The sequence below is a fragment of the Aedes albopictus genome, chromosome 2 (genome assembly GCF_035046485.1).
Source record: "Aedes albopictus strain Foshan chromosome 2, AalbF5, whole genome shotgun sequence".
Classification (NCBI taxonomy): domain Eukaryota; kingdom Metazoa; phylum Arthropoda; class Insecta; order Diptera; family Culicidae; genus Aedes; species Aedes albopictus.
The window spans coordinates 498,950,679-498,977,166 of record NC_085137.1 but is presented as its reverse complement, the minus strand read 5'-3'; the positions used below and the strand labels follow the sequence as shown (position 1 = coordinate 498,977,166).

Below are 26,488 nucleotides of genomic sequence, written 5' to 3'. Positions count from 1 at the left end.
CCCTGATTAATCCACCTAGTGGTGATAGCGCCTTTCTCGTCGAATATGTACTCATGATGTCGACGTAAGCCGAAGTGTCCCTGAATCCTGAGAATACTTTATTGAGAAAACAAGGATTTTTTTCAAAGCCATTATCGAATAGAAAAACTTATTGATGACGCATATTCCGACGTTATGTTCAACGTATAGGCAGAGCTTAAAAATATCAGAGCTCTGAGTTGACTGCTTGACCACCTTCACTGTCATTGGAGGCCAATCAATATGAAGACGATGATTACAAGCTAAGATATAACCTTTTTCACAACCACAGATCACTTTGGGGTCGTCGACAAAGTTTTTTCTGTACACTTCAGGCTATATTTTATTATCGCTGATTACAAGATCCATGTAAAATTGAACAAAAAAAAATGCAAGCAAGTGAAATTTCCCAAACTGAATCCCAATAAAATTTCAACCACATTACAGAGCGCGAGGGCGCAACCAGTCACATCAGAATTTTGTGTAGTAACTTTAGACGCAAAAGGGGATTGAAAAAAAAAAATGTTCAGGGTTGTTGTGATTAAATTTTAATTTTCCCATACAACGTTGACTGTAAGGATGAGTAGGAATCTGAAATGGTGTGATTTGATGAGTTCTGAGATCACTTTAGTTTTGTCATGATGAAGAGAACAATTACACATACCTATCACTTGCTATGATTTTGCTCACTTTCGTAGTTCCGGCAAAGCACCCAAAGTTGGTTCTGTTGAAGCGCCCTGTACCGTCCAGGGGCTGCATTAAACACTACACGGAATGTGATATCTTTCATTTCATTACAGTCCGACACAGTTTTAATAAACTATATTGAAGTATCACAAACCATCACTTATCTTATATTACAACGGTTCACTTTTTCTTATATCATCTTAACATTATCTGTATTTCTTCACCGAACTACTAGAGACACTTCCAGCTTCTTCTTGACCCGACTACTACGTCCTACCTACAGCTTTTATTTGGACAGTATCTAGAGGTGTCCCACATGGGAGCTCAAGACTTATCCGATGTGCTGCCTGCGTTAACGTTGTCACCGAACTCTCGACAACTGACTGTTCTCTACGAACTGTCTTCACTGACTGCCCCGACTGAAGCCAAAGCCTCCGTATTTATAGCCTAAATTTCCTAGCAATACCCGAACCAGCTTGGGCGTGTCTAAAATTCCTACGATCATTCTCGTCTTGCCGAAGATGTCATGATAATTCCTAACAATGCCCGAACCAACTTGGGCGTATCCAAAACCCTACCAAATGAAAATACTAATAAGTCCAAAACCTAGACCTCTACCTATCCTACTTGTCCTCATCGTGATTAAAATCCTTCTCTTCTTGAAAACATCACGACTCTTCTATCTTGGGCGTATCCCAAGCCCTACCAAGAATATTAATACCAACGAAAAACTTAAATCTCCTAACCACGCCTGACTTGGGCGTGTTCGCACAAAACCTACTGAGAATCTTTACACCAAGGCCTACATCTTCTAGCCCCGCCTCACTTGAGCGTATACAAGGCTTGGGTGTGTGAAAGAATTGAACCAACCATCGACGGCATTATCATTCTCCCCATCATCATCATCGTCACCGTCATCATCCTCATCGTCTTTGGAATTTGGCACCAAATTCTCCAAAACAAAGCACCCGCTTTGTTATTGAAGTGTACCTTACTTGGGCACAGTGTACCCTAGCCGGCCCCCGGCCGCGGATGTTGGTTGAAATTATACCCCCACATTCTTTTCTTTCAGTTTACTCGAAGTCAAAACAAATCGAGTGCAAAACAAGTCCGGCGCCGTATGCCGCCAATACGGTGTCTCAATTTCAGAACATTCCACACGGTCAGAAAATTCACTCATTTTCGAGCTAAAGTGGGACAACTCAAAATTGAGTAATTTTTTTTTCCAGCGATAGCGCTGGCCCAAGGGAAGATTCAAATATTACGTCCATCGTTTTTCGGGATTTCTAGACCCCCCCTCCCCCTCTGTCACGCACTTTTCCTATACCCAATACACGTACTGTCACACTTTTCTACACCCCCCCCTCCCCCAAATGTTGGACGTAATTTTTGAACTTTCCCCAAGTGCGAAAATCTCATCAGTTTAAGCCGTATAATATTCTTGATGATGCGAAGAATATTATACGGCTTAAACCAGTTGGATTTTTGCACTTGGGCCAGCGCTATCGCTGGAAATGCAATTTACTCATTTTTTGAGCTGTTCCAGTTTAGCTCAGTTTTGTGTGAATCTTACTCATTTTAGAGTAACATTTTCTTAGCGTGCAGCTAAGGTTCACCTGAGTTCAGAACCTTACCCGGCCAATTCGGCGCCTTGATTTCGAAACAAAAATAAACAATTTTTGTTCCAGCGCGATCAATATGATGTCGCGGTTCTATATCATTCTTTCGGGTTTATTACCCATCGTTGTCCCAAGCGTAATTGAAATTGCATCACACCGACCGGACCTAACGCGGTGCAACACGATCGCACCCGGCCACCACCGGACGATGATGGGTTATAAAAACTAGGTCAGTAACGAATGGTGCGCTTTTCGTTGCTTCCAATATGCCGCGCGTGAGGTAGGTAGACCCTACGATGAAAATTGAATCTAAAATCCCCCGGGCAGTTGTTGGGAATGTGGGGTGAAAATGCATTTTTGTTTCAGTTGAATTGACTTTGAATATCGGAAGGCGTGGGAATATTTAGGTCTTTGCACTGTAATAATGCTGGTGGTCTCTAATGTGATTTGAGCCTATTTTCTTGCTAACCGGTAATCAGGTTATCAAAAAAAGCCGCGATTTGACGTGTGGCATGCATTAGTTTGGTTAACTTTTGTATATGGCCACTTCCGGCGGGACACCCGGAACCTAGCCCGGAACCACAAACACTACCGGTAGTAACTTATGTAGTCTGTGCCTATTTTCTTACTAACCGTTCATCAGGTAATCGAAAAGGCCGTGATTTGATGCACCGAATGCATGAGTTTGGTTCAATTTTACCACTTACGGCGGGACATCTGGAACCAGGACAGTACCAATTGTCCCAAATATGGCATGAAACTAGTTTCCTCTAACTGTTCACCCGATTTCCTAGAAAGCCACGAAATGATGTGTCACATGCATGGGTTTGGATCGTTTTTACATTTTACCAATTCCAGCAGGGCACCCGGAACCGGTTCTGGAACACTACCGTTAGTCTTTAATGTGATCTGAGACTATTTTCTTGCTGAGCGTTCTTCAGGTTATCAAAAAAGCCGGTATTTAATGAGCCGCACGCATGTGTTTGGTTTCCTTCCACATTCGTTCACTTCCGGCGGGACATCCGGAATCGGTTCTGCAACACTACTGATTTTCCCTAATGTGGTCTGAGTTTTTTTTTTGTTAACCGTTCATCAGATTACCTTAAAAGCTGCGATTTCGTGTGTCACATGCATGGGTTTGGTTCTCTTTTACATTTGACCACTTCTGGCGGGACAACTGGAACCGATTCCGGAACACTACCGGTAGTTTTCAATGTAGTCTGGTTCTATTTTCTTCTTCGGTGAACGATTAACCGGGTTTTCGAAAAAGCCGCAATTTGATGTGTTGCATGCATTACTTTGGTTCACTTATGTATTTGGCCACTTCCGGCGGTACACTCGGAATCGGTTCCGGAACACCACCGGTTCAGATATGGTCTAAGACTCTTTTCCTGCTTACCGTTCATCAGGTTATCAGTAAAGCCGCAGTTTGGTGTGTCGCATGCATCCCAAGCAACACACAAGTCACAAAGGAGTGTCGACAGCGCAGGTTTTTGGTTGGACACATGTCATTTTCAAGTTATTCTGCCTTTGAGTTAAAATTACATGAATGTCGCTCCTGTACAACCAAAAACCTGCGCTGTCAAAACGCCTTTGTGACTTGTGTGTTGCTTGGGATGTGTTTGGTTCACTTCTGTATTTGGCCAAATCCGGCGCGACACTACCTGTAGTTTCTAATGTGGTGTGAGCCTATTTTCTTGCTAACAGGTTATCGAGAAAGTCGCGATTTGATGTGTCGCGTGGTTCTGGAATACTACCGGTTCAGATATTGTCTGAGACTATTTTCCTGCATACCGTTAATCAGGTTATCGAAAAAGCCGCTATTTGATGTGTCGCACGCATGGATTTGGTTCACTTTTTTATTTGGCCACTTCCGGCGGGGCACCCGGAACCGGTTCTGGAACACTACCGGTTCAGATATGGTCTGAGAGTATTTTCCTGCATACCGTTCATCAGGTTACGGAAAATGCCGCGGTTTTATGTGTCGCATGCATAGGGTTGTAGCATTTTCATATCTGGCCCCTTCCTGGGGTACCGGTCCGGAACACTTAAACGGCCATAACTCCGAAACGGCTGGACCTATCCGAACCATTTTCAATAGGAAACAATGGGACCAGATTCTGCGTCGAATGAACCGTCGGTCATTAAAATCGATTGAGGTTTACTGCCAAAAAGTGATGTGAGTTTTTTGTACACACACATACACACATACACACATACATACACACACACATACATACACACAGACATCACCTCAATTCGTCGAGCTGAGTTGATTGGTATATGTGACTCGACCCTCCGGGCCTTCTATCAAAAAGTCATTTTTGGAGTGAACATATAGCCTTTCCAGTACACTTGGTGTACGAGAAAGGCAAAAAACAATTTAAAAATTCTTCTTCAATTTTTATTTGACATATCATATATAGGCGAGTTACAGTAAAAAATTCAGCTCAATCGGAGCATTGAATACGGTGAATGAGATGTATGAAGTGAGCGACTTTGCTTAAAAATAGAACAAAAATCGATTTCAAATCATCAACCTTCTATGGAAAGTCGAAAAAAAACCCAGATTAATCCACCTAGTGGTGATAGTGCCTTTCTCGTCGAATATGTACTCAAGAGCTATAAGCCGAAGTGTTCCTGAATTCTGAGAATACTCTAGAACAGAACAAATCTCATTTTCTTCTTTTGTCACAATGCTCGTTGACTTATCAATGGGGGAGTAGAGTTGATAAAAAGTTAATGTATTTGATGAAAAAATACCCAAACAGTTGAGCAAATCCGCTTAACTCATCGGACTCGGTAAGAAATTTTCTGGAGGACTCTAATTTCACTTTAAAATTTAAAAAAATATTGGTTAAGGGGGATTAGGGGCATAATGGACACCCTAAGCAAATGAGTACGTTAGGCCTGTATAACAAAAAAAACCTTAACATATTATTAGTTGTCTTACAACTTTGGTTTGTTTCCTACGTATTTCAATCATTTACAGCAGGTAGAATGTCTTTATTGTGAAGAAATAATGAATTGTAAATCGTGTGTTTTTTTAGGGCTGGCAGAGAAGGTACGGGGCGAAATGGACACCTATCGGAGCATAATGGACAACCCTGCATATTTTATGCTAATTCTTTGATAACATCGATCAGTTAAGTAATTTACCCACGGAGATCGATACCACAGATGAAATACTCCATCTTAGACAAGTTTACATAACATCAAAGTTAATTAAATAAATTTTAGGCTAAAATAATCGAATTGATGTTTTCCAAACTCTCTAAACGCCTAACAGTATGCAATGCGCGTACATTCATTCGTGATTACCAGTGTTCATTTCGCCCAAAATCGACCACAACATTGAAATTTCTATTTTGAGTAAATTCTAATCACAAATAAAATACTTTTTTGTAATTACGTTGTGAAAAGTTGAACATTTCAGTTGGCTGAAGTATGCTGAAATGGCCTACTTTTCACCCCTAATGCAAGTTTGCCGAAAAGTGCTACTTTTCGGCACTCTAAAGAGTGCTGAAAAGTAGCACTTTTCGGCACCTTTGCTCGTATGCACATTTTATTTACCACCATGCCTTCCGTAGATTCAGCATCTGCTTCTACATCTACTGAGCAGCTCGAATCCGAATCAGGACGATTTCAATTCGGATTCGAACTACAAATCAAGTGTAGAGGCAGCTGCTGAATCTGCTTTTGCTTTTGCCTGCGCACAACTGTTTGACAACGGGAGCTCGATCATTGGTGACGCCTACTACACCAGAGCCTACCTGATCAAATGAAATACTACGCCGACAAGCATGAGCGCGCGCATGTGGTTCCTACTGATAAATACATGTTTGTGTTTCTAGAAAAGATGGGTGTTTTTCGTAATTACAAAAAAAAACTCGGCAAGCCTCGTTGGATAAATGTACGACTCGCGCTGAAAAAAACATCATTTTGCAACTTGTTGCATAAATAACTATTATGCAATTCAGTATTATAATTTCAATTTTATACTACCCATTTCAGTATCATAATGACCTATTTTTCCGTACCGGTTCATTATGCAACTGAAATGGGTTGCATAATGAAAAATAGTTGCATAATGTTCATAATGCAACTCATTTGGGTTGCATTATGAGCATTATGCAACTCAAATGAGTTGCATTATGAAAAAAATCATTGCATAACGTTGTATGGAACTCGTTGCAAAACTCGATTTTTCAGCACTCTTCGTATTTATCCAACTCGGCAAGCCTCGTCGGATAAATGTACGACTCGTGCTGAAAAAAACAACTTTTTGGAACTGGTTGCATAAATAACTATATCCATTGCTAAATCTACGTATACATACAGATAAGGTAGCAATTCACTTGTTTTTATGGTGGACACACTCAAACACTCGCAATACCTTATTTGCTGCTTCGTTGAAATTATAAGAATTTCACCACATGAAAAACATACTTCAATTTCAATGATATTTAGGTTGTTTTGGAGGCATATGAATGGTACTTTTGAAAAATAGAACGATGACTTGTTCCTTTACACTTATGTATTAAAAGTTTAGCATAAAAGTCAACGGTTTCGGCAAAAAATTAGGGTGTCCATTTCGCCCCGGGTGTCCATTATGCTCCGATTTCCCCTATTTATTTGTGCCCTTCCTCAAAATGATGAATTCCGAATAAAATTTCCAAGGGGGGGCTCCCTTGACTTAAGAGAAAATGGAAATTTGTGTCAGCCTTATTCAGAAAAGCAACAATTATATCAAAGCCATAATCGAATTTGGAAACTTATTGATGGCTCATATTCCGAAGTTATGGATTATGTTAAACGTATAAGCAGAGCTGAAAAATATCAAACCTCTCAGTTGACTGCTTGACCACCTTCACAAGCACTGGATGCTGATCATTATCAAGATATTTCGGCAAATTTTTTTCTGCACACTTAACCGTTTATTTTATTTTCATTGGTTATAAGATTTATGTAAAATTTGACAAAAAGTGCAAGCTAGTGAAATTTCTCATAATATAACCCATTCAAATTCCAACCGAGTTCCAGAGCGCGAGGGCTCAACCAGTTGCATCAAAATTGTGTGTAGTAATTTCAACTGCAAAAGGGGATTGATGCTATAAAATTAAAATTTCCCCATACAACGGTGATTCATCCTACAGTACAATTACGTCTCAGGAATCTAAAATGGTGTGATTTGACAAGATCGCTTTAATTTTTATCAAGATTTTGTTCTTTTACGCATATTTATCGCTTGCATTGATTTTGTTCACCTTCGTAATTTCAGCGATGAATCCAATTCTGATTCTGCAACACTGCTGGTAATCTTAGGTGTGATCAGAGACTATTTTCTTGCTGCCCGTTTATCTGGTTATCCAACATTTTTGATGATTTGATGTTTCATATGCATGGGTTTGGTTCACTTTTTTAACTCTTTACTTCCGGCGGGACACCTGGAACCGGTTCCGAAACACAACCGGTTCAGGTATGTTATTTGTGGATTGATTGATAATTATCGGTGACAAATATCGGAAACAGCTTGTTAAGCGTTACGCGTTACGACCTACTATTCTTCGGTCGTCATCATACGCATTCAGTTGGATTCACCCCTTTAATTTCGTCAGTTTAATATATAAGCGGTTCAGATATGGTCTGAAACTATTTTCCTGCTTTCCGTTTATCTGGTTATCCATAAAGCCGCTATTTGGTGTGTCACATGCATAGGTTTGGTTCAGTTTTTTAATTGGTCACTTTCGATGGGATACCTGGAATCGGTTCTGGAATACAACCGGGTCAAATACGGTATGAAACTATTTTCCTGCTAGCCATTCATCTGGATATCGAAAAAGCCGCTCTTTGATGTGTCGCATGCATGGGTTTGGTTCACTTTTTTAATTGGCCACTTCCGGCGGGACACCTGGAACCGGTTTCGGAACACAACCGGTTCAGATAAGGTATTTTCTTGCTTACCGTTCATCTGGTTATCGAAAAAGCCGCTCTTTGATGCGTCGCATGCATGGGTTTGGTTCACTTTTTTAATTGGCCACTTCCGGCGGGACACCTGGAACCGGTTCCGGAACATAACCGGTTCAAATATGGTATGAAACTATTTTCCTGCTAACCATTCATCTGGTTATCGAAAAAGCCGCTCTTTGATGCGTCGCATGCATGGGTTTGGTTCACTTTTATATTTGGCCACTTCCGGCAGGACACCCGGAACCGGTTCCGGAACACTACCGGTTCAGATATAGTATGAGACTATTTTCACACTTCCCGTTCATCAGATAATCGAAAATGCCGTGGTTTGAGGGTCGCATGCATGGGTTTGTTGCATTTTCATATCCAGTTCCTTCCTGGGGTACCGATCCGGAACACCTAAATGGCCATAACTCCGGAACGGCTGCACCGATCCGAACCATTTTCAATAGGAAACAATGGGACCAGATTCCGCGTCAAATGAACCGTCAGTGGTTAAAATCGGTTGATGTTTACTATCTAAAAGTTAGGTGACCTTTTTTGTACACACACACACACACATACGCACACACATACATACACACACACACACATACACACACACAGACATCATCTCAACTCGTCGAGCTGAGTTGATTGGTATATAACACTTGACCTCTCCGGAGGCTCTATCAAATTTTCGTTTTTGGAGTGAACATATAGCCTTTCGGTACACCTTGGTGTACGAGAAAGGCAAAAATCCGCTCTACTGTATTTTTTTTCCTTCACGTTTTCGAACTCAGGGCGGTTCTACACCAAAAACAATCATCAGCTTACCGAGTTCAAAAATGCTGTAAACTAGTGTAATCCATTCGACAATGACTTTGGGAGCATCCTCATAATTTTTCTGGAAATTCTTCGACAAGTCTTTCTACTTTTTTGCCTTTCTCGTACACTAAGTGTACTGGAAAGGCTATATGTTCACTCCAAAAACGACTTTTTGATAGAAGGCTCGGAGGGTCAAGTCACATATACCAATCAACTCAGCTCGACGAATTGAGGTGATGTCTGTGTATGTGTATGTGTGTGTGTGTGTATGTGTGTGTGTATGTGTGTGTACAAATAAACTCACATCATTTTTTGGCAGTAAACCTCAACCGATTTTAATGACCGACGGTTCATTCGACGCGGAATCTGGTCCCATTGTTTCCTATTGAAAATGGTTCGGATCGGTCCAGCCGTTCCGGAGTTCTGGCCACTTACGTGTTCCGGACCAGTACCCTTGGAAGGGGTCATACATAAAAATGTAACAAACACATACATGCGACACATCAAACTGCGGTATTTTGGATAACCTGATGAACAGTCAGCAAGAAAACAGTCTCAGACCATATCTGAACCGGTAGTGTTCCGGAACCGGTTCCGGGAGTCCCGCCGGATGTGGCCAAATATAAAAGTGAACCAAATCCATGCATGCGACACATCAAATTGCGGCATTTTGGATAACCTGATGAACAGTCAGCAAGAAAACAGTCTCAGACCATATCTGAACCGGTAGTGTTCCGGAACCGGTTCCGGGAGTCCCGCCGGATGTGGCCAAATATAAAAGTGAACCAAATCCATGCATGCGACACATCAAATTGCGGCATTTTGGATAACCTGATGAACAGTCAGCAAGAAAACAGTCTCAGACCATATCTGAACCGGTAGTGTTCCGGAACCGGTTCCGGGAGTCCCGCCGGAAGTGGCCAAATATAGAAGTGAACCAAATCCATGCATGCGATACATCAAATTGCGGCATTTTGGATAACCTGATGAACAGTCAGCAAGAAAACAGTCTCAGACCATATCTGAACCGGTAGTGTTCCGGAACCGGTTCCGGGAGTCCCACCGGAAGTGGCCAAATATAAAAGTGAACCAAATCCATGCATGCGACACATCAAATTGCGGCATTTTGGATAACCTGATGAACAGTCAGCAAGAAAACAGTCTCAGACCATATCTGAACCGGTAGTGTTCCGGAACCGGTTCCGGGAGTCCCGCCGGAAGTGGCCAAATATAGAAGTGAACCAAATACATGCATGCGACACATCAAATTGCGGCATTTTGGATAACCTGATGAACAGTCAGCAAGAAAACAGTCTCAGACCATATCTGAACCGGTAGTGTTCCGGAACCGGTTCCGGGAGTCCCGCCGGAAGTGGCCAAATATAAAAGTGAATCAAACCCATGCATGCGACACATCAAATTGCGGCATTTTGGATAACCTGATTAGTAGTTAGCAAGAAAACCGTCTCAGACCATATATGAACCGGTAGTGTTCCAGTACCGGTTCCGGGAGTCCCGCAGGAAGTGGCCAAATATAAAAGTGAACCAAATCCACGCATGCGATATATCAAAGCGCGACTTTTTTGATAACCCAATGAAAGGTTGGCATAAAAAAAGACTCAGACCATATCTGAACCGGCAATGTATCGGAACCGGTTCCGTATGACCCGCTGGAAGTGGTCATATATAAAAGTGATCCAAACCCATGCATGCGGCACATCAAACTACGGCATTTTCGATAACCTGATGAGCAGTTGGCAAGAAAACAGTCTCAGACCTTATATGAACCGGTAGTGTTTCAGAACCGGTTTCGGGTGTTCCGCCGGAAGTGGCCGTATATAAAAGTTGACGAAACACTTGCATGCGGCAAATCAAATCACGGCTTTTTCGACAACTTGATGACCGGTTATTGAGGAAGTAGGCTAAGACCACATTATGGACTGTCAGTAGTGCCGAAACTAGTTCCCCCCGAAAGTGGCTAAATATAAAATTGAACCAAACCCATGGCTTTCTTGATAACCTAATAAACTTTAGCAAGCAAATAGGCTCAGACTATTTAAGAGACTATCGGTAGTGTTTCGCAACCGGTTCCGGGCCGAAAGTGACACCAAACCCTTGCATGCGATACCTCAACTCACGGCTTTTTAGGTAACATGATGAACAGTTGCAAGAAAATAGACGCAAGCCCTATCTGTGTGTTACGGAACTGATTACGGGTGTCCCGCCAGAAATGATCAAATGTAAAAGAGAACCAATACATGCGACATATCGATGACTTATTCAGTAACAAGATAAACGGTTAACCAACAAATAATCTCAGACCATATTTGGGAGAACCGGTAGTGTTCCAGAACTGGTGACAAGACGACTAACGCGTCGGAAGTGGTAAAATATAGAAAGGAACTAAACCATATCCGCGTTTTTGATAATCTGATGAACGGTCAATAAGAAAAAAGTCTCAGACCACAGTAGTTCGGAATCGGTTGCGGGTGTGATTTGATAGAAGTGAACCAAAACCATGCATGCGATACATAAAATCGCGGCATTTTCAAAAATTTGACGAACGGTTAGCAAGAAAATAGCCTCAAATCACATCATTTTCCGGTTTTTCAGGTCACGTGACACAGTTGACAAAAACATAGTCTAAGACCATATTTGAGACAACCGGAATCAGTTCCAGGTGCCCCGCCGGAAGTAGTCAATCGTAAAATTTAACCAAACCCATGCAAGCTGCACATCAAATAGTGGAATTATAAAGCTTAACAAAATAAATGTCAAAGCGATAAATCAAATTGTGGCTTTTTGATAGCATGTAAACGTTGGGTCAGATTATAAATGAAGAAATGATCAAAGTCTTCATATATGCGAGAGAACGAAATCGTCACCAAAGCGATCTCTTCAAATCACACCATTTCAGATTGCTGCGGTGTAAATGTATAGTAGGATGGATCAACGTTTTATATAAAAATACTAGCTGACCCGGCAAACTTTGTCTTGCCATCTTGTGGTGGTTTAACAACTGTTGAGCTCAAAATAGCACCGCACTCTAGATTGGTTTCAATTCGATCGTGCTGATTTCCTTCCCAGCTCTTGAAAAAGCAGTACTTTAACAATTTTCCTACTTTTATAGTTAATTTTCACAACTTTTACTACTTATAAACACAGCCAACATGAATACGAATCCAATCATGCAAGATTCATTCTGATCGGTTCAGCCGTTCGTGACTTTTGTTGCCTCAAAGGGAAGTGAAACTCATTTTTATATATATAGGTAATTTAATCGCATCAACCTTATACAGTTTTTCAATCTCCAATCTCCTTATGCTTCTAAAATTACTGTTCACAATATGGGTGCGGCTGGTTGAGCTCTCACTCTTTTCATTGCGATTGAAATTTGAATGGAAAATCTACATTTTCTGCATTTTCCTCGTAGGAAGGTCAAATTTTACATGAATCGTGTTACCAATGATAATAAAATATAGCCTTAAGTGTGCTGAAATAAACATTGGCGAAGATCACAAAGTGATCTGTGATTGTGAATAAAGTTAACCTTCTTCAAGCATTAGCTGACGCTCACCCCGCTGCCGTAGTGGATGGAATGGGGTCACAATGACCTCAATACACGACTAGGGTTAAGGCGGTCAAGCAGTCAACTGAGAGGTCTGATCTTTTTCTGCTCTGTTTTGTAGTTGAACATAACATCGGAATATGTATCATCAATAAGTTTCGAAAATCGATGATGGCTTTGTTAAAATTGTTGCTAGTGTAAAGTGTTTTCAGGATTCAGGAACATTTTGGCTAACGTCGAAGAAAAGTTATGAGTACATATTCGACGAGAAAGGCATTATTACCACTAGGTGGATTAATCTGGGTTTTTTTTTGGGATTTTCGTCGTTTTTTTTAGACTTTCATTATCTATGCCATTCTGTATTCCTTAGCAGATTCATCGAAAATTTTTCCATAAATCGTTTCTATAATTATATTGAAAATTCTTTAGACAATTTCTTCTAGATTTCTTCATTAATTATGTAAGGAATTCCTACAGCAGATGATTTCGGAATACTTTCAGCAATTTCGATATTACTTGCATTGGATTTTTTTTGGGAATTTCATCATCAATTCCTTTGGATATTTTGGAAGCTTCGATTATTACTTTGGGAACTTCTTCGGTCATTCCTTTGGAAATTGATTTGGGAAATTTATTAGAAATTTAGTTCGGGAATTTATTTGGAAAAAAAATGTTTTTTATTTAAATTCTGTCATGGTGATTCTACGAAAATTACTTTTGTAGTTCTTTCAAAATTTTATTCAGAAATTCTTCGATGTCTTCGGAAAAATTTTTGAGAATTTCTTCGAAAACTTTTTTGTGAATGTTTGTGGAAATTTTTATTGAATATATGTCGGTAATTTATTTTGAGATTGGATTTGATCATTTTTTTTAAAAAGGCTTAATATTTTCTTCAGGAATTCCTCTGGTAATTCTTATATGAATTCTTTTGGCAAATACTTTGAAAGTTTTAAGGTAATTGTGATGTTTTTTTCCGACAATTTCTTTGGGAATATGTCAGGAAGTTTTTCGTGAGTTTCATAGGATTTTCTTTGAGCAAGCCCAGTTGAGAATTTGTGAATTTCCTTGTGAATTTCCAATTCAGCAATTCTCGGAAGCAATAAATATAAATACAATTAAATCATAAAGAATTACAAAAATAATCATGGTGAAATTGCCTGAGAAATTTTCAAAATAACTAAAAAAGAAATTGCTGAAATAATTTCAGAGGAATGGCCATTGCAATTATAAGAAAATATCCAAAGAATTTGCTGATTAAATTTCATTGAAACTATCTAAAATTAAAAAAAAAAACAACTACGCCGAAGCAATCCTCAACGAATTGACCACACTACAGCCTAGCGGATACGGAGTCGTGGGTTCGAATCCCACCAGGACTCGTTTTTTTTCCAAAATTCATCTCTCAATTTGTTAATCAGCAAGATTCTGTGCCTACTAATTAATCACAAGTTTTTTTTCCTCACAATCCTATAGGATTTCGATAGAGATTTCCCTAGTACATAATACCTTCTAAGATTTCTCTGCAAATTTCAACTATTCCCGAAATTCGTTTAGGGATGCCTCTAGAGATTTGAATCAGGTTTATTTCAGCTGAAATTCCTTTAAGAAGGCCAAGAGGAATTCCAGGATTTCTAGATAATCCATGAAAAAAACTCTAGATGTATTACTGGATGAGTCTTTGAATAAATGCCTGGAAGAATCAAAGGCATTTCTGGAAGTATCCTAGAATAACTGCTAAGAAGAATCCTAGCAAGAATGCCAGGAGAAATCCCTAGAAGAATTCCAGTAAGAATTTCTGGAGGAGACCTAAGAGGCATTCCTGAAACATTAGAAGTAGCAAGATTTGCTGATGTAAGTCAAGCGGGATCCTTGGAAAAAATCAATAAAAAGTATTTGGAGAAACCCCAGGAAAAAAAGGACTTCCAGGAGAAAACATCGAAGGTACTTCTGCAAGGCTCATAGAAAGATTGCCTTGAATAATCCTAGCAAGTTTTTTGGAGAATCTCTGGAGAAATTCTTAGAGGAATCCCTAGAAGAATTCCGGGAGGTATAACAGTAAGAACTTCTGGAGGAATGCGAGGAGGAATTGCTGGAAGAACCACAGCAGGAATAGCTTGAGAAATCCAGCTGAAATTTTTGGAGGAAGGCCAAGAGGAGTTCCTCGAGGAATCCCATGAGAAATTTATGAGAGAGTCCTTGGATAAACTATATCAGATAAAAATTCCTAGAGGAATCACCGGAGAGCTTCTGAAGAAATCATAGGAAAAATCTCAGGGGGTGGAATTCTTAGAAGGATTCTGCGGTGTATCATTGTAGAAATCTTAGGAGGAATTGCTGAAGGAAGCTATACAAGAATTTATGGGGAAACCCCATCAGGAATGCCTGGGGGAATCCAAAGGAAAAATTCATGGAACACCTAGAGAAGTCCCTGCAAGGTAGAGGTATTCTGGAAGAATTTATGGGGAAGGCCCTGAAGGAATCGCAGGGGGATTTTCTGAAGAAATCCTAGGACGATTTCCCGGAAGAATTGCAGCCATAATGCTAGGATAAATTCGTGTAGGAATCACTAGAAGAATTTCTAGACGTATCATAGTAAGAATTTCTGAAGGAATTGCTGGACGAACCGCAGGAGGAGTTGTATGAGGTATTCTTGGTGGAGGGCCAAATGGATTTTCCCAAGAAATTCCATGAGGAAATTCTGGAAGAATCTTTGGATAAAATCTCTGGAGGAATTCCTGGATGAGTCCTTGGAGAATTCCCTGGTAGAATAACAAAAGAGATTTCTTTAAGAATCCCAGGAAGATTGCCTGGAAAGATCACTGCAAATAGACAGAAGTAAGCTCTAAAAGAAACCGTAGCATAATTTCTGAAGTACCACAGTAAGAATTTCTGGAGGAAGAATAGCCGGAAGAACCGCAGGAATTGCTTGAGGAATCCCACCAGAAATATCTGAAGAAATTCCTAGAACTCCGGGAGGTTTCATAGAAGTAATTTCTGGAGAAATCCTTGAATCAGGAATGCGGGGGGTATCCTAAGAGAAGTTCCTCTAATATATGCCTAAAGGAATACATACAGTACTCCTTGAAAGAATCGGTAGAAGTATACTGGAGGAATCCCTGATGGAATCGCAGGGGGAATTTCTGGAGGAATCTCAGTAAGATATCCCGAATGTGTTGCAACAAGTAAGTATGCCAGGTGTCCTAATTTTTCTGAATATAATTCTGAAGGAGTCCTTGTGGGTATTGCTTGAAGATTTCCAGTTGGAATTCATGAAGGAAGGCCAATAGTAGTTCTTGGAGAAATCTCCTGTGGCATTTTTGAAAGTACCTTTGGAGGAAGTCCTGGTTAAATCCTTGAAAAAATCTCTGGAATAATCACCGAAGGAATTTTTAGAAAAATTCCAGGTAGATTTTCCGGAAGAATTACCGGAAGATCTTCCCTAGTAGAATTCCTGAAGGTACCACAGTGAGAGTTTTTGGAATCCTAGCCACAATTCCCGGAAGAAGGCCAATAAAGCTGGAGAAATTTCATGAGAAATTTCTGGAAGAATCTCTGATTTAAATCTCAATAAAATAAAAGGAATCGCCTGAGGATCTTCTGGAAGAATCCCAGGATTTTTGTCTAGAATAATCCCAAAAGGAATTCGACAAGGAATCCCAAGAGAAAATTTTAGAGGAATTCCTAGAATAATTCCGAGTACACACTCAGTTGAGCTCAGCTAATTTTCATTCTTTTGCCGAGATCCGCACAGCCGAGCGCTCGGCAATCGCATTTTAACTGAGATATCAGCAAAAGTTAAAGTTTATTCATAGCAGCACCCATGGGTGCCGCTATCATCAAACATCAAACGTCAAGCGTTTAGCCGAGATTTCAGCAAATGAACTTTAACCGAGATCCGCACAGAATCTCTGCAGAAATTTCTAGTATGTACAACCCCATCAGGACGAACTGCCTGGAAAATCCTAAGGGAAGTTAATTGAAGAAATATCGGGAAGAATCCATAAACGAAGCCTAGAGAAATCACTGTATGATTAGATAGAGGTATTTCTGGAGGAATCCATAGAGAAGTCTGTTGATTGTTCTTACCGATATTCAAAACGCCAAAACGTACAACAGGTATATAAGTAATTACGAGTGTGCTTATATTTTATTCGAATGTGCCATTAATAAATATTGGAATTATTGTGTAAAGTTTTAAATTTTAGATAAATATCAAGAAAAATTCTAGGGAGTGCCAAATTTGTTCTAGGGGGTGCCAGGCACCCCTGGAACCCCCCCTAGCTACGCCAATGCCAAAGACTTGTATGTGAGGTTTCATTTAAATAAAAAATATAAAAATTACTCCTTGCTGAAATGATATGGAACTGCTCAAAAGGGACATGTTTTTCAACATGTCACTTGATTTATTTTGTTTTTAAATAAGGTTTTTACAAATATTATAGAGTAGTGTAAAATTTTTGATTTTTATTTTGTAGTTACAAACTATCATGCAAAGTGTTTTGCTTAAAAGATGATCGAACAAGCCAAATTATTAAAAGCCTTAATGTGTTAGACTAACTCCGTTTTTTTTCCACAGGAAAACTACACCGAAAGAACCATTGAAGATTAATGCATCAAAATCTCCATCTGTTAACCAGATTGATGCCGAGGAAATACGTGAGAGAATCTTTGGATCTGCACTGAAGCACCGAGGACAACTTGCTGACATTACTGACAGGCAGTACATAAAACTACGAAGTCCCATCGCCGATGGACTACCATATTCGGCCCAGTTTGACCATGAGGGATCGACGTGGACGCTGCACGGGGCAGAGCGTTTGCTTACCATTGGTACCGGATATGTGGCTCAGGTATCCATCGAATCAGTGTCAGAGCTGAACGATGCAGGTCACTTCAATTTAGGAAAAGCGATACTGCTCAAGCATTTAGTGACAGAAAAAGTTTTGTTGGATGAAGCGTGGGACTCGCTGAAAGCAGAATTGCTTCGTCTAGGAAATGAGAGCGTTACTAATGTCGAGAGTGTCAATTGCTTGATTGAGTTGAATAGGATTGGACGGAAGCATAAGTACGAGTTTACTGACGAATTCATCAAAGAAATAAGCTCAAGATTTGTTGTATTTAGTGAACAATTAAGAACCTCATTCAATGAATGCTCCAAATTCAGCAGTTCCAAAAGAAGAATACATTTTAACGTTTTTGAAGCTTTGGAACCCGCATTCAATAATCACAAGCAGAGTTTGCTAAAACTTTGCTCCAGTAAGCTCGCAATAAAACTGAATAACTTAGAGCCGCATTGTTGCATGTTATTGGGAGCAGAAGACGTCAAGCTTTTCAGCGACTTGGAATGCGCTTTGAATCAGACTATATTCGGTACCGCGTTGCCTCAAATTATTGACAGCTTTGTTAAAAGGGTGCGTGGCTTAGAACAAGCAGCACATGTTAAATCAATTCCGTTAGTTAACGGTATCTACTTCCATGTCTGCAAAGGCCTAGTGAACTTGGAAAACCTCGTAAAGGAGGAACTTTACGGCCGAGACATCGTTCGTTATCAGAATGGAGAATGGAGGTTGCTAAACATAGCAAAAGAACAAATCAAAACACCCATGTCTAAATGTTTGTTGAAGCAATTAGCAATGTTTGTAGCTTATGCGAACCACTTTGAACCAGGGAGGCCAACTGTACATGTATCTTATCCATGTAGATTCCGTATAGATCAGTTCCAACAGATGGCTGAGGTTCACCATGAATATCATCTATGGCTAGCTCTTTTGGATTTAACTATGGTTGACATTTTCGAGGGTGATATTCATCGAATTGAGGAATATTCAGCAGTTACGCAAATGTTTGTAAACTGCTTGTCTTCGAATAGATTCGGTGTAGTTTCGCATGAATCGATCCGAACTGTTACCCACAATACGTTGGAATTAGTGGCTCTTATCGAACAGTCCGAATATGGTCTCAATGATTTCAACAAGGCTTTTCTAGATAAACAGATTCATGTTTTTGAGAAAACGTTGTCCGGCGAAAAGCTGGATTTTAACCAATATCGAGATTTTATGGATGCATTTAAAGTTTTTTGGGAACGGTACAACTGTGTTATTCCTAACCTGTCGTCTAAGATGAAATGTAAATACTTGCAACAGCAGTTTGACAAACTTGAGTTCAAGCTTATGAATGTGATTTTACGCGTTTTGGATCAACAGTTTGATTCAAATGACATAATTAGATTTTTTAGAATGTATAATGATTTCATCCTTGATTTAAAAGAACTTCGTTTTGAATGGTACGTACGACCTGCCAACGAATCCTTAAAACAAAGTTTGTTGAAGGAAAATCTAGTTATCAGAGTAGATAATCTCTTAGGTAACACCCATAATGAATGTTTTCAAGTAAAACCAGATATGGTCGACAAGTTTGTCGCAGTATGCTCACAAACAAGTATTTCAAAACATTATCAAATTGAAGTCATGTACACGTTTCTGGATTACATAGTTGGTCTTGCAGATAAACAAACTTGGAAAAACGGTAGCATGCTTACCAAGGCACATCAGATAAACGCAGTGATTCTTCTGATCAACGCAATAAGAAGTTCCCTACTGTATCTTAAAGAACAGCCGGATTATGTAGATTTTGAAAAGTATCACGAAGAAACAACCAAACCACTCTACAGCGTCATTGAACAAAGTGATTCAATGGAAAATTTCGAGAAACGAGTTGAACTAGTAAAAGAATCATTCTGGTACATTCGAAACCAAAATTCGATTGGAATTGATGAAGCATTACAGCGGTGCAAATGTGATAACGATAACTTCGAAGCAAATATTCTGAAGGTGACTTTTGATACATATACAGATCAGTACGAGAGATATCTTAGTGGATACATGGAAAATGGGGTATGCAGTAATGGCCAAATTCAGAAAATTGTAAAAGATGTCTGCAAACGTGTAAAACCGAGGCTTTGGTCTGAATGGACTGTAGATTTTAAGCAAAATGACATTCCGACTATTTTGGCTGGCCTGGCAGCTGTGTGGTCCATCATGGTTTCGGTGGATGTAGCCAGCTCTGGTAGTTTCCTGAAGCCACATCCAATTCAAATACTTAGCGTTTTGAGACTGTTATGCGTTGATGAGAATTGTGTTGGCATTAAGAAACATCTTGCGCAGATTTTGACAGGGCAAGGTAAATCGCTCACTCTTGGTCTTGTTGCGGCAGTACTGGCTCTTTTCGGTCATGACGTGGTGATTGTTTGCTATAGCGATTATTTGGCAAGTCGAGATTCCGACGTTTTTCTTGAATTTTACCGAAAGTTTTCCATCTCGTCTAAAGTATCTTACCAGACATTCCAGCACATGGTATACAAGAAAATTGATACGTTTTACACTAAGGCGGTAAAATACCTACGAGAATGCATAGGACTCGCCCAATCACAATCTAATAAAACAGATAAAAAAGATAAGAGTTTAGTTAAATCAGCTTCTGACATACTTCTAATTGACGAAGTAGATGTTTTCTTTATTGATACTTTCTATGGAAACACTTGGAATTCCTGTACTTTAGTGGAACTTCCGGGACTAGGGTTGATCCAGCAAACTATTTGGGAACTAGTTCAGGAGTACGACATAGAAGATGCCAGGATTACTTTACTTGAATTTATTAAATTATCAAGTAATCAAGAGATGGTTAAGTTTAGATCACTTATGCATAGAAATGGTTCTTATAATATGATAGTACCTTATGGTTCAGACATGTCAGAGATTGTACATACCAACGAATCATTATTTTTGGAACACCTGAACAAGATGTTATATGCAGCAACGGAAATTCATAATGCTTCTGCAGACAGTGCTTTGCTCAATGACTATAGGATTGACACTGCTGGAAGAATCAGAATGAAAGATGCATTTGGTAAGTTTATTTTGAATTGGTTCCAGTCTTACAATAACACGTTTGTTTATTTCAAACTGCGCAAAAGAAATTTCATTGAAAGAGCCGAAGGGTATCTTAACTTTGGGTATATGATCATCCGTACCGTGGCTTTTTCATTTTCTAGGTTGCCCGAAACCTATTCTTTAATCTTGGGCGTCACGGGCACGCTAAATGGCTTAAGTTCTTATGAACAGAGCGCCATCGAAAACCATTACAACATCAAGCGAAAATCAATCATGCCATCATATTTCGGTGGATCTTATTTGACCTTTTCATCTGTAGATGATTTCAAATGTACTACAGATGAAATCAGTTGGAGAAGAATGATTTTCACTAGAATCAACGAGATGATCGATACTAAACGATCGGTGATCGTATTTTTTGATAGTGACCTTAAAATTAAGAAGTTCAAACAAGATTTTGCAAATCAACTTGATCGATTGCACGAATTAACCACTAACACTGAAGACAGAGAGCGCTACATCACAGAGGCGGGTCATACCCGGACCATCACTTTGGCCACCCGTGAAATGGGCCGTGGAGTTGACTACAAATCGTCCTTGTTGGTAGAGAAGAACGGCGGCATACACATCATTCAGACATTTTTTTCCCTGGACGTGAAAGAGGAAACGCAAATCAAGGGTCGAACAGCTCGTAAGGATAACCGTGGAAGCTACGAGCTGATTGTGTGCCAAGAGCATCTTGTCCAACTCAAATTGATCCCTCAAGTTATGGTCGGCGATAACAACTACAATTATTGCTATTTGGCAAACGCCAGAGATCGAATTACCACACTTGATTTTGAAAAAAGAGAAAGAAAACTCGAAGAGGCAAACGCTAGACATGAAAAGTCCATTCAGTTTGTACAAAACATTTGATTAACAAATAGTTTTAAGTTTAGGGTTATGTGACTTTTATAAATAAAATTGAAATGGTTACGTGCACCCCGAATATGATCCGAAAATAATTCCGATCTCAACAGAAAACTTTAATTATATGTTATGGCGCACCTTGGGACTGGTTTAACTGCTTTGTTGGGCTTTTCCTCTTCTTCTTCTTCTTCTTCTTCTTTATGGTTCTGCGTTCCCACTGGAACTTGGCCTGCCTCGCTTCAACTTAGTGTTCTTTAAGCATTTCCACAGTTATTATTTGAAGGGCTTTCTTTGCCTGCCATTGCATGAATTTGTATATTGTGAGGCAAGTACACTGATACACTATGCCCAGGGAGTCGAGAAAATTTTCCCGACCGGAACAGGAATCGAGCCCGCCGTCACTAAAGTTTGGCTAATGATAAAAGAGGCGGGGTAAATTTATAAATTCCGAAGAATCAAGTTTCTTAAGCTTCAGATCCATGTTGTAGCAAGAACTTGTCAGCCCCATCTCCGCCTGTTAAATACACTTCGAAGAAAAATATTCGCCAAGGTAGCAAGAAAAAACTACTAAAGTTCCTCGCAGTTCAAGCAAGCCTCCTAGCAAGTCCCAAGCGAGGACTGTTTACTTTTAGGGTTCTCGTGGACGTGCCTTCATCGTTCACGTGCCTTCATAAGGCAGTGGCAACTATAACTATATTGCCACCTACCATTTTTATTTGTTTTCGGCTCGATAACAACGTATTTCGAACTTCTTTTTTGGTTCACACAAAATTGGGATTACTAACAAAACTTGGTATTTTTTTGGTACTTAAGGTGTCATTAGACTGTTTGCCATAATGACAAATATTTGCCATTGAAGTCCAAGGTTGCTATGATTCACATTGTGTTGGTCATTGGTTGGGCTTGTTTGGCCAAATATTTGCCATGTCTAATGAGATCTTTAACAAAGCTTTAATCACAAATTGGGAGCTCTTTGTAGACACTGATCTAAGTGTGCTGCGCTTGTGTGTACAAGTGAATTTTTTTGCTCCTGTCAATTTTCCGTTCCAAATTTTCGATTTTAGTATTTATTTGATGAAATAACTTTTAATATAAGTTGTTTGTGTTCAAATCCCTAGTCAGGACAAAAATAAAGAATAAGTGCGCGTACTGTTGTGCTCTGAGCACGGAAAATATTTGCTGGTGACTCCAAGCTTCCAAGCTTATTTCAAATCTGTCGACGTTATGGATACGATCGGTTACGTTCCGATTTTCCTTGGCCCAAGAGTAACAAGAGAAACAAGCCGTGCAGGCCACCAATGACAGCAATCCTAGAACTGGCATCCTTGGGACGGCAATCACTGACCAGAGGACCAGGAGGACAAAGAACTAGATGCAGGCTGAAACAAGCTGATCGTGTAGTTCAAGACTGTAGTAAGCACTCCTTACTGTTTGGGGTATTAATTTACAATGATTTTATTTCAAACATCCTATCTGACAGTCCCTTAGGCACAGCCTACCCTAACTCAACATGTTACACAATACTACATCTCTCCTTTCTTCCAATATTTTTTTTTAAATACGATTGTTACTCTCACACATCCCTAAATCTCCTCACTGTGCAATACATTTGTTTAAACATGACTATATATCGTCCATACATATCTTGAATCACAAATGGAAGATTACAGCGCCAAAGGAAATAGCTAAAGCTTGATCCACTTAGTATTTGGCCGCACAAAACAAGACATTTCTTTGTCAAAAAAATACATAGAAATACGGTTTAGGTTTTATAACACAGGAAATTTATTAAACTTTGAAGAAAAAATATTGAAAAATTATTCATCGGCATTTCGGATGAATTCTCGGACTTTTCGCTTAATACCGCTCATCATTTTTTGCACAGTAGAACTTTCAACTTGATCTGCCATCTTTTTCCACCACTTCTGCAAATCAGATGGTTTTTTGATTGTTTTACCACATTTTTTAAGTTTGCCTTTGATAATTGCCCAAAATTTTTCGATGGGACGAAAATCAAGCTTTAGGTTGTCCATCCATCCATGTACAGCGTCTTTCATCATTCTCGGTTAGTCCTCTTGTTCACCTAATATGTTTGGGAATAGACTTGTGAATTATGTGGAAAAACTATGAGTAATTACATTGTTGCTTATCTCCTTACAACACACAGTGGTCCAGATTTGAAAATACCTGGCAAAAATTACCAAATCATAATAGTCTGCTAGTTTTAGCCTATATGAGTGTATTGGATCATGATTTAGCGCTCAATTTCATTTTAAAGGCATTTTAATTTTTTGCCAATTTCTTCGAACACAATCCGAACAAAATTGATGTTTTTCATACTATTTTACAGAGCACATATCATCATGGCGCTATTGTTTTGGCAGCTCTTGGCAGTTGCATTTTTCTTTAACCGAATCTGCATACATAAACGAGTATTTGAACGGAATGTCCCCGCGGGGAGTAGCGGGTAGCGATTTGTAAGACACTTTGAAGTCGAACTGTAAGAATTTTTCGTACTAATGACATGTAATGTCAATTTTGAAGCCAAAAGTGTTATTTTGATCTCTTTCTCCATTGCAAATTTCTGATATACACAAGAACTTGCAAATACACTTTTGAAAGCAGTTGTATTACTTATATCAATAGACTTTTGTGGTGGTTGAGCTTGTTTGTGTTCTTTATCAAAAATTCAGCACTTTTTCCATTCGCAGTTATTCAGTGCTGTAACAAGATACAAAATCAATATATTCAATTTTTTAAAATGTCAGTTTGTGCTCCTGGTATTAGGGATGAATGCTCACTATACTGTATCCCATATAAGACATGATGATGATGATGATTGTGTACCCACTATCAGCGCACTCTGCAACCATAGGTGCAGAGTCATACCGGAACGGAATGATCTACCTGATGGTTTGTTGTAGCAGGGTAAGCTAAATTCACTGGAGACCTTCGGAAAACAACATGATAATTGTTATCTCGTGACAAAGTCTGGCCACCCCACGAACATTTGCCCGGAAACCAGTTCATTTAACTTCCTTAGGCTACCCCTCCGAAATCCCCATATATGTCATGTTCAAATATAAAAAGTAATAAGGAACGAACTCACCGGGTAATCCTGACCAGCTGGTTTTCTATGTTTGGCTTTGGTCTCAGCATGCAAACGGTCCAACCATATTAAATGTGCACTCGTTCACACCACTCGCTGATTCTCCGATCGGCCATCGAAGAATCCGAAAAAAAATACATAAGCGAGAATACCCGACGCACTGAAAAACAATCTCTTGGATACTAGCATCTCCGAACTCGGAATAACGACGAACACGAGTACCACGATGCGGGCAATGTGGTCTCTTGGCACCGAGCCATCGTCGATCGTTTACACAAGATGCGAACAAAAAACACAAAGAAAAATGCAAAAACGCGGTAAAGACAAAATGCGGCATGTTTCAGCCTCCGCGCCCTGCTTGTCACTCTACTGTATCCCATATAAGACATGTTCAAAAATTGAGTTTCTGCCAATTTTTCTCAAAATTGGACCTCTGTGGGGTGGGAGGAACAAGGATAGACTGTCTTTAGAGATATAGAAATAATTGTGCCTAACGGAAGGGTGGTATATGCAGCATTGTTCGAAAGAGTTGTTGTCCTGCAAGGGCTCAGAGCTTGGCTCAGAGAATCTGTAGAGAGGCGAATGAGTCAAGTATATTTGGTAAAAGTCTAATCTGTGTTGGTGTTTGGTTTGGAATTTGTTTAGGGAGGTTAAAAAAACATATTTTCATCAGCTATCAGATGATCTGAGATTGCTAAGTAAAGTATATGTAACTGGTAAAAAAAGCTGCTTAGATCCGTACTAGGTATGCTATGCAGCAATACATTATGTAATCGTTAAATAGTAATTTACAAAATCTTCATCAGTCTATTGATTTCAAATAATAGTAAGAACTTATGTAAAAATTGATATGTTTAAATACATTGTGTTGAATCAAGAGCCATTATAATAATATTTATTATTGCATTTTATAAACGGCATAGTAACATATTTGAAGTTATTCTTTGAAGCATAATTTGATATTGATCGCAACATAAAATCAAAGTGTATTACGTTTAGCCTAACCGATTGCTTGCTAGAAGTGGCAGCTACATTCTAAAATTAAAAATTAGGAATTGGCAATGAATTTGTTAAGATTTATATGACACTTTGTATAAGTGCAACAATAAAAAAAATCTCTTGTGAATTCATAGCTTTGTTAGACAAATAAATAGAAAAAAAAATCCATAAACTTGTGAATGAGTACTTTAAGAAGACGGTTTTACTGTTAAGTTATTGATAATTAACCATGTAGATATGTGCCTCATGAATTTGAAAAAAAAAATATACTGTTTTAAATTATTGCCTTTCCGAAACAAAAGTGAAAATAGTCTACTATTTAATTCTTGGAACGTTATATTTGAATGTGAATGAATTTGAAATCATCAGCGCATTTGGCTAGCTTTAAGTCATTTAGGACCAAGCTTTATTTTGACAACATTTGATTTTTCCTTTTCTTATGATTAAGAATGTTTATTCCTGTAGTAGAACATCGTTTGTATAGAAGGCTCTCACACAAAAATGGTTCGAAATAGACCCGAGCAATCAATACACATCAATGGAAAAAAAATAGGCAAGTTGTCTAATATTTTCAACAGAGTTACCACAGTTCAAATTATTTTGAAGGATTAGTTAATCTTCTATAAAATAAGTCGATTTTCAAAAACCTGACTAGTGAAAATGGTAGGGAAACAAAAGTTTATCGTATGGATTATAATGTACATGAGCTTGTATTACGCTATTTGGAAATGTTGTTTGTACGTTTTATTTCAATGCCGATGCGTTGACGGAATCATCAAAACCATAATACAGATGGAATGGTATGATACAGTTTATTATATTTTATAAAAAAAAACAAAAAAAAATCAAAAGTCTAGTGGAAAACAATATAATACGATGTGGGAAGTTTTGAGATACGGTTCAGTGAAAGTAA

At 39.1% G+C, this 26,488-nt stretch overlaps 1 protein-coding gene across 2 annotated transcripts in view; it reads left to right on the top strand.

Annotated features, from left to right (window-relative positions):
* The window catches only part of LOC109410287 (uncharacterized), a 34,890-nt gene extending 13,357 nt beyond the window's left edge, over positions 1 to 21,533 (top strand). The window contains exon 4 of one of the 2 annotated variants that reach the window (XM_062854371.1): positions 17,246 to 21,533. In XM_062854371.1, the coding sequence (XP_062710355.1) occupies positions 17,246 to 21,473 (4,228 nt within the window). In that variant the 3' untranslated portion in view covers positions 21,474 to 21,533. The remainder of the gene's footprint in view (positions 1 to 17,245) is intronic. The other variant, XM_062854372.1, reaches the window with a different exon arrangement.
* The last annotated feature ends 4,955 nt before the right edge of the window (positions 21,534 to 26,488 follow it).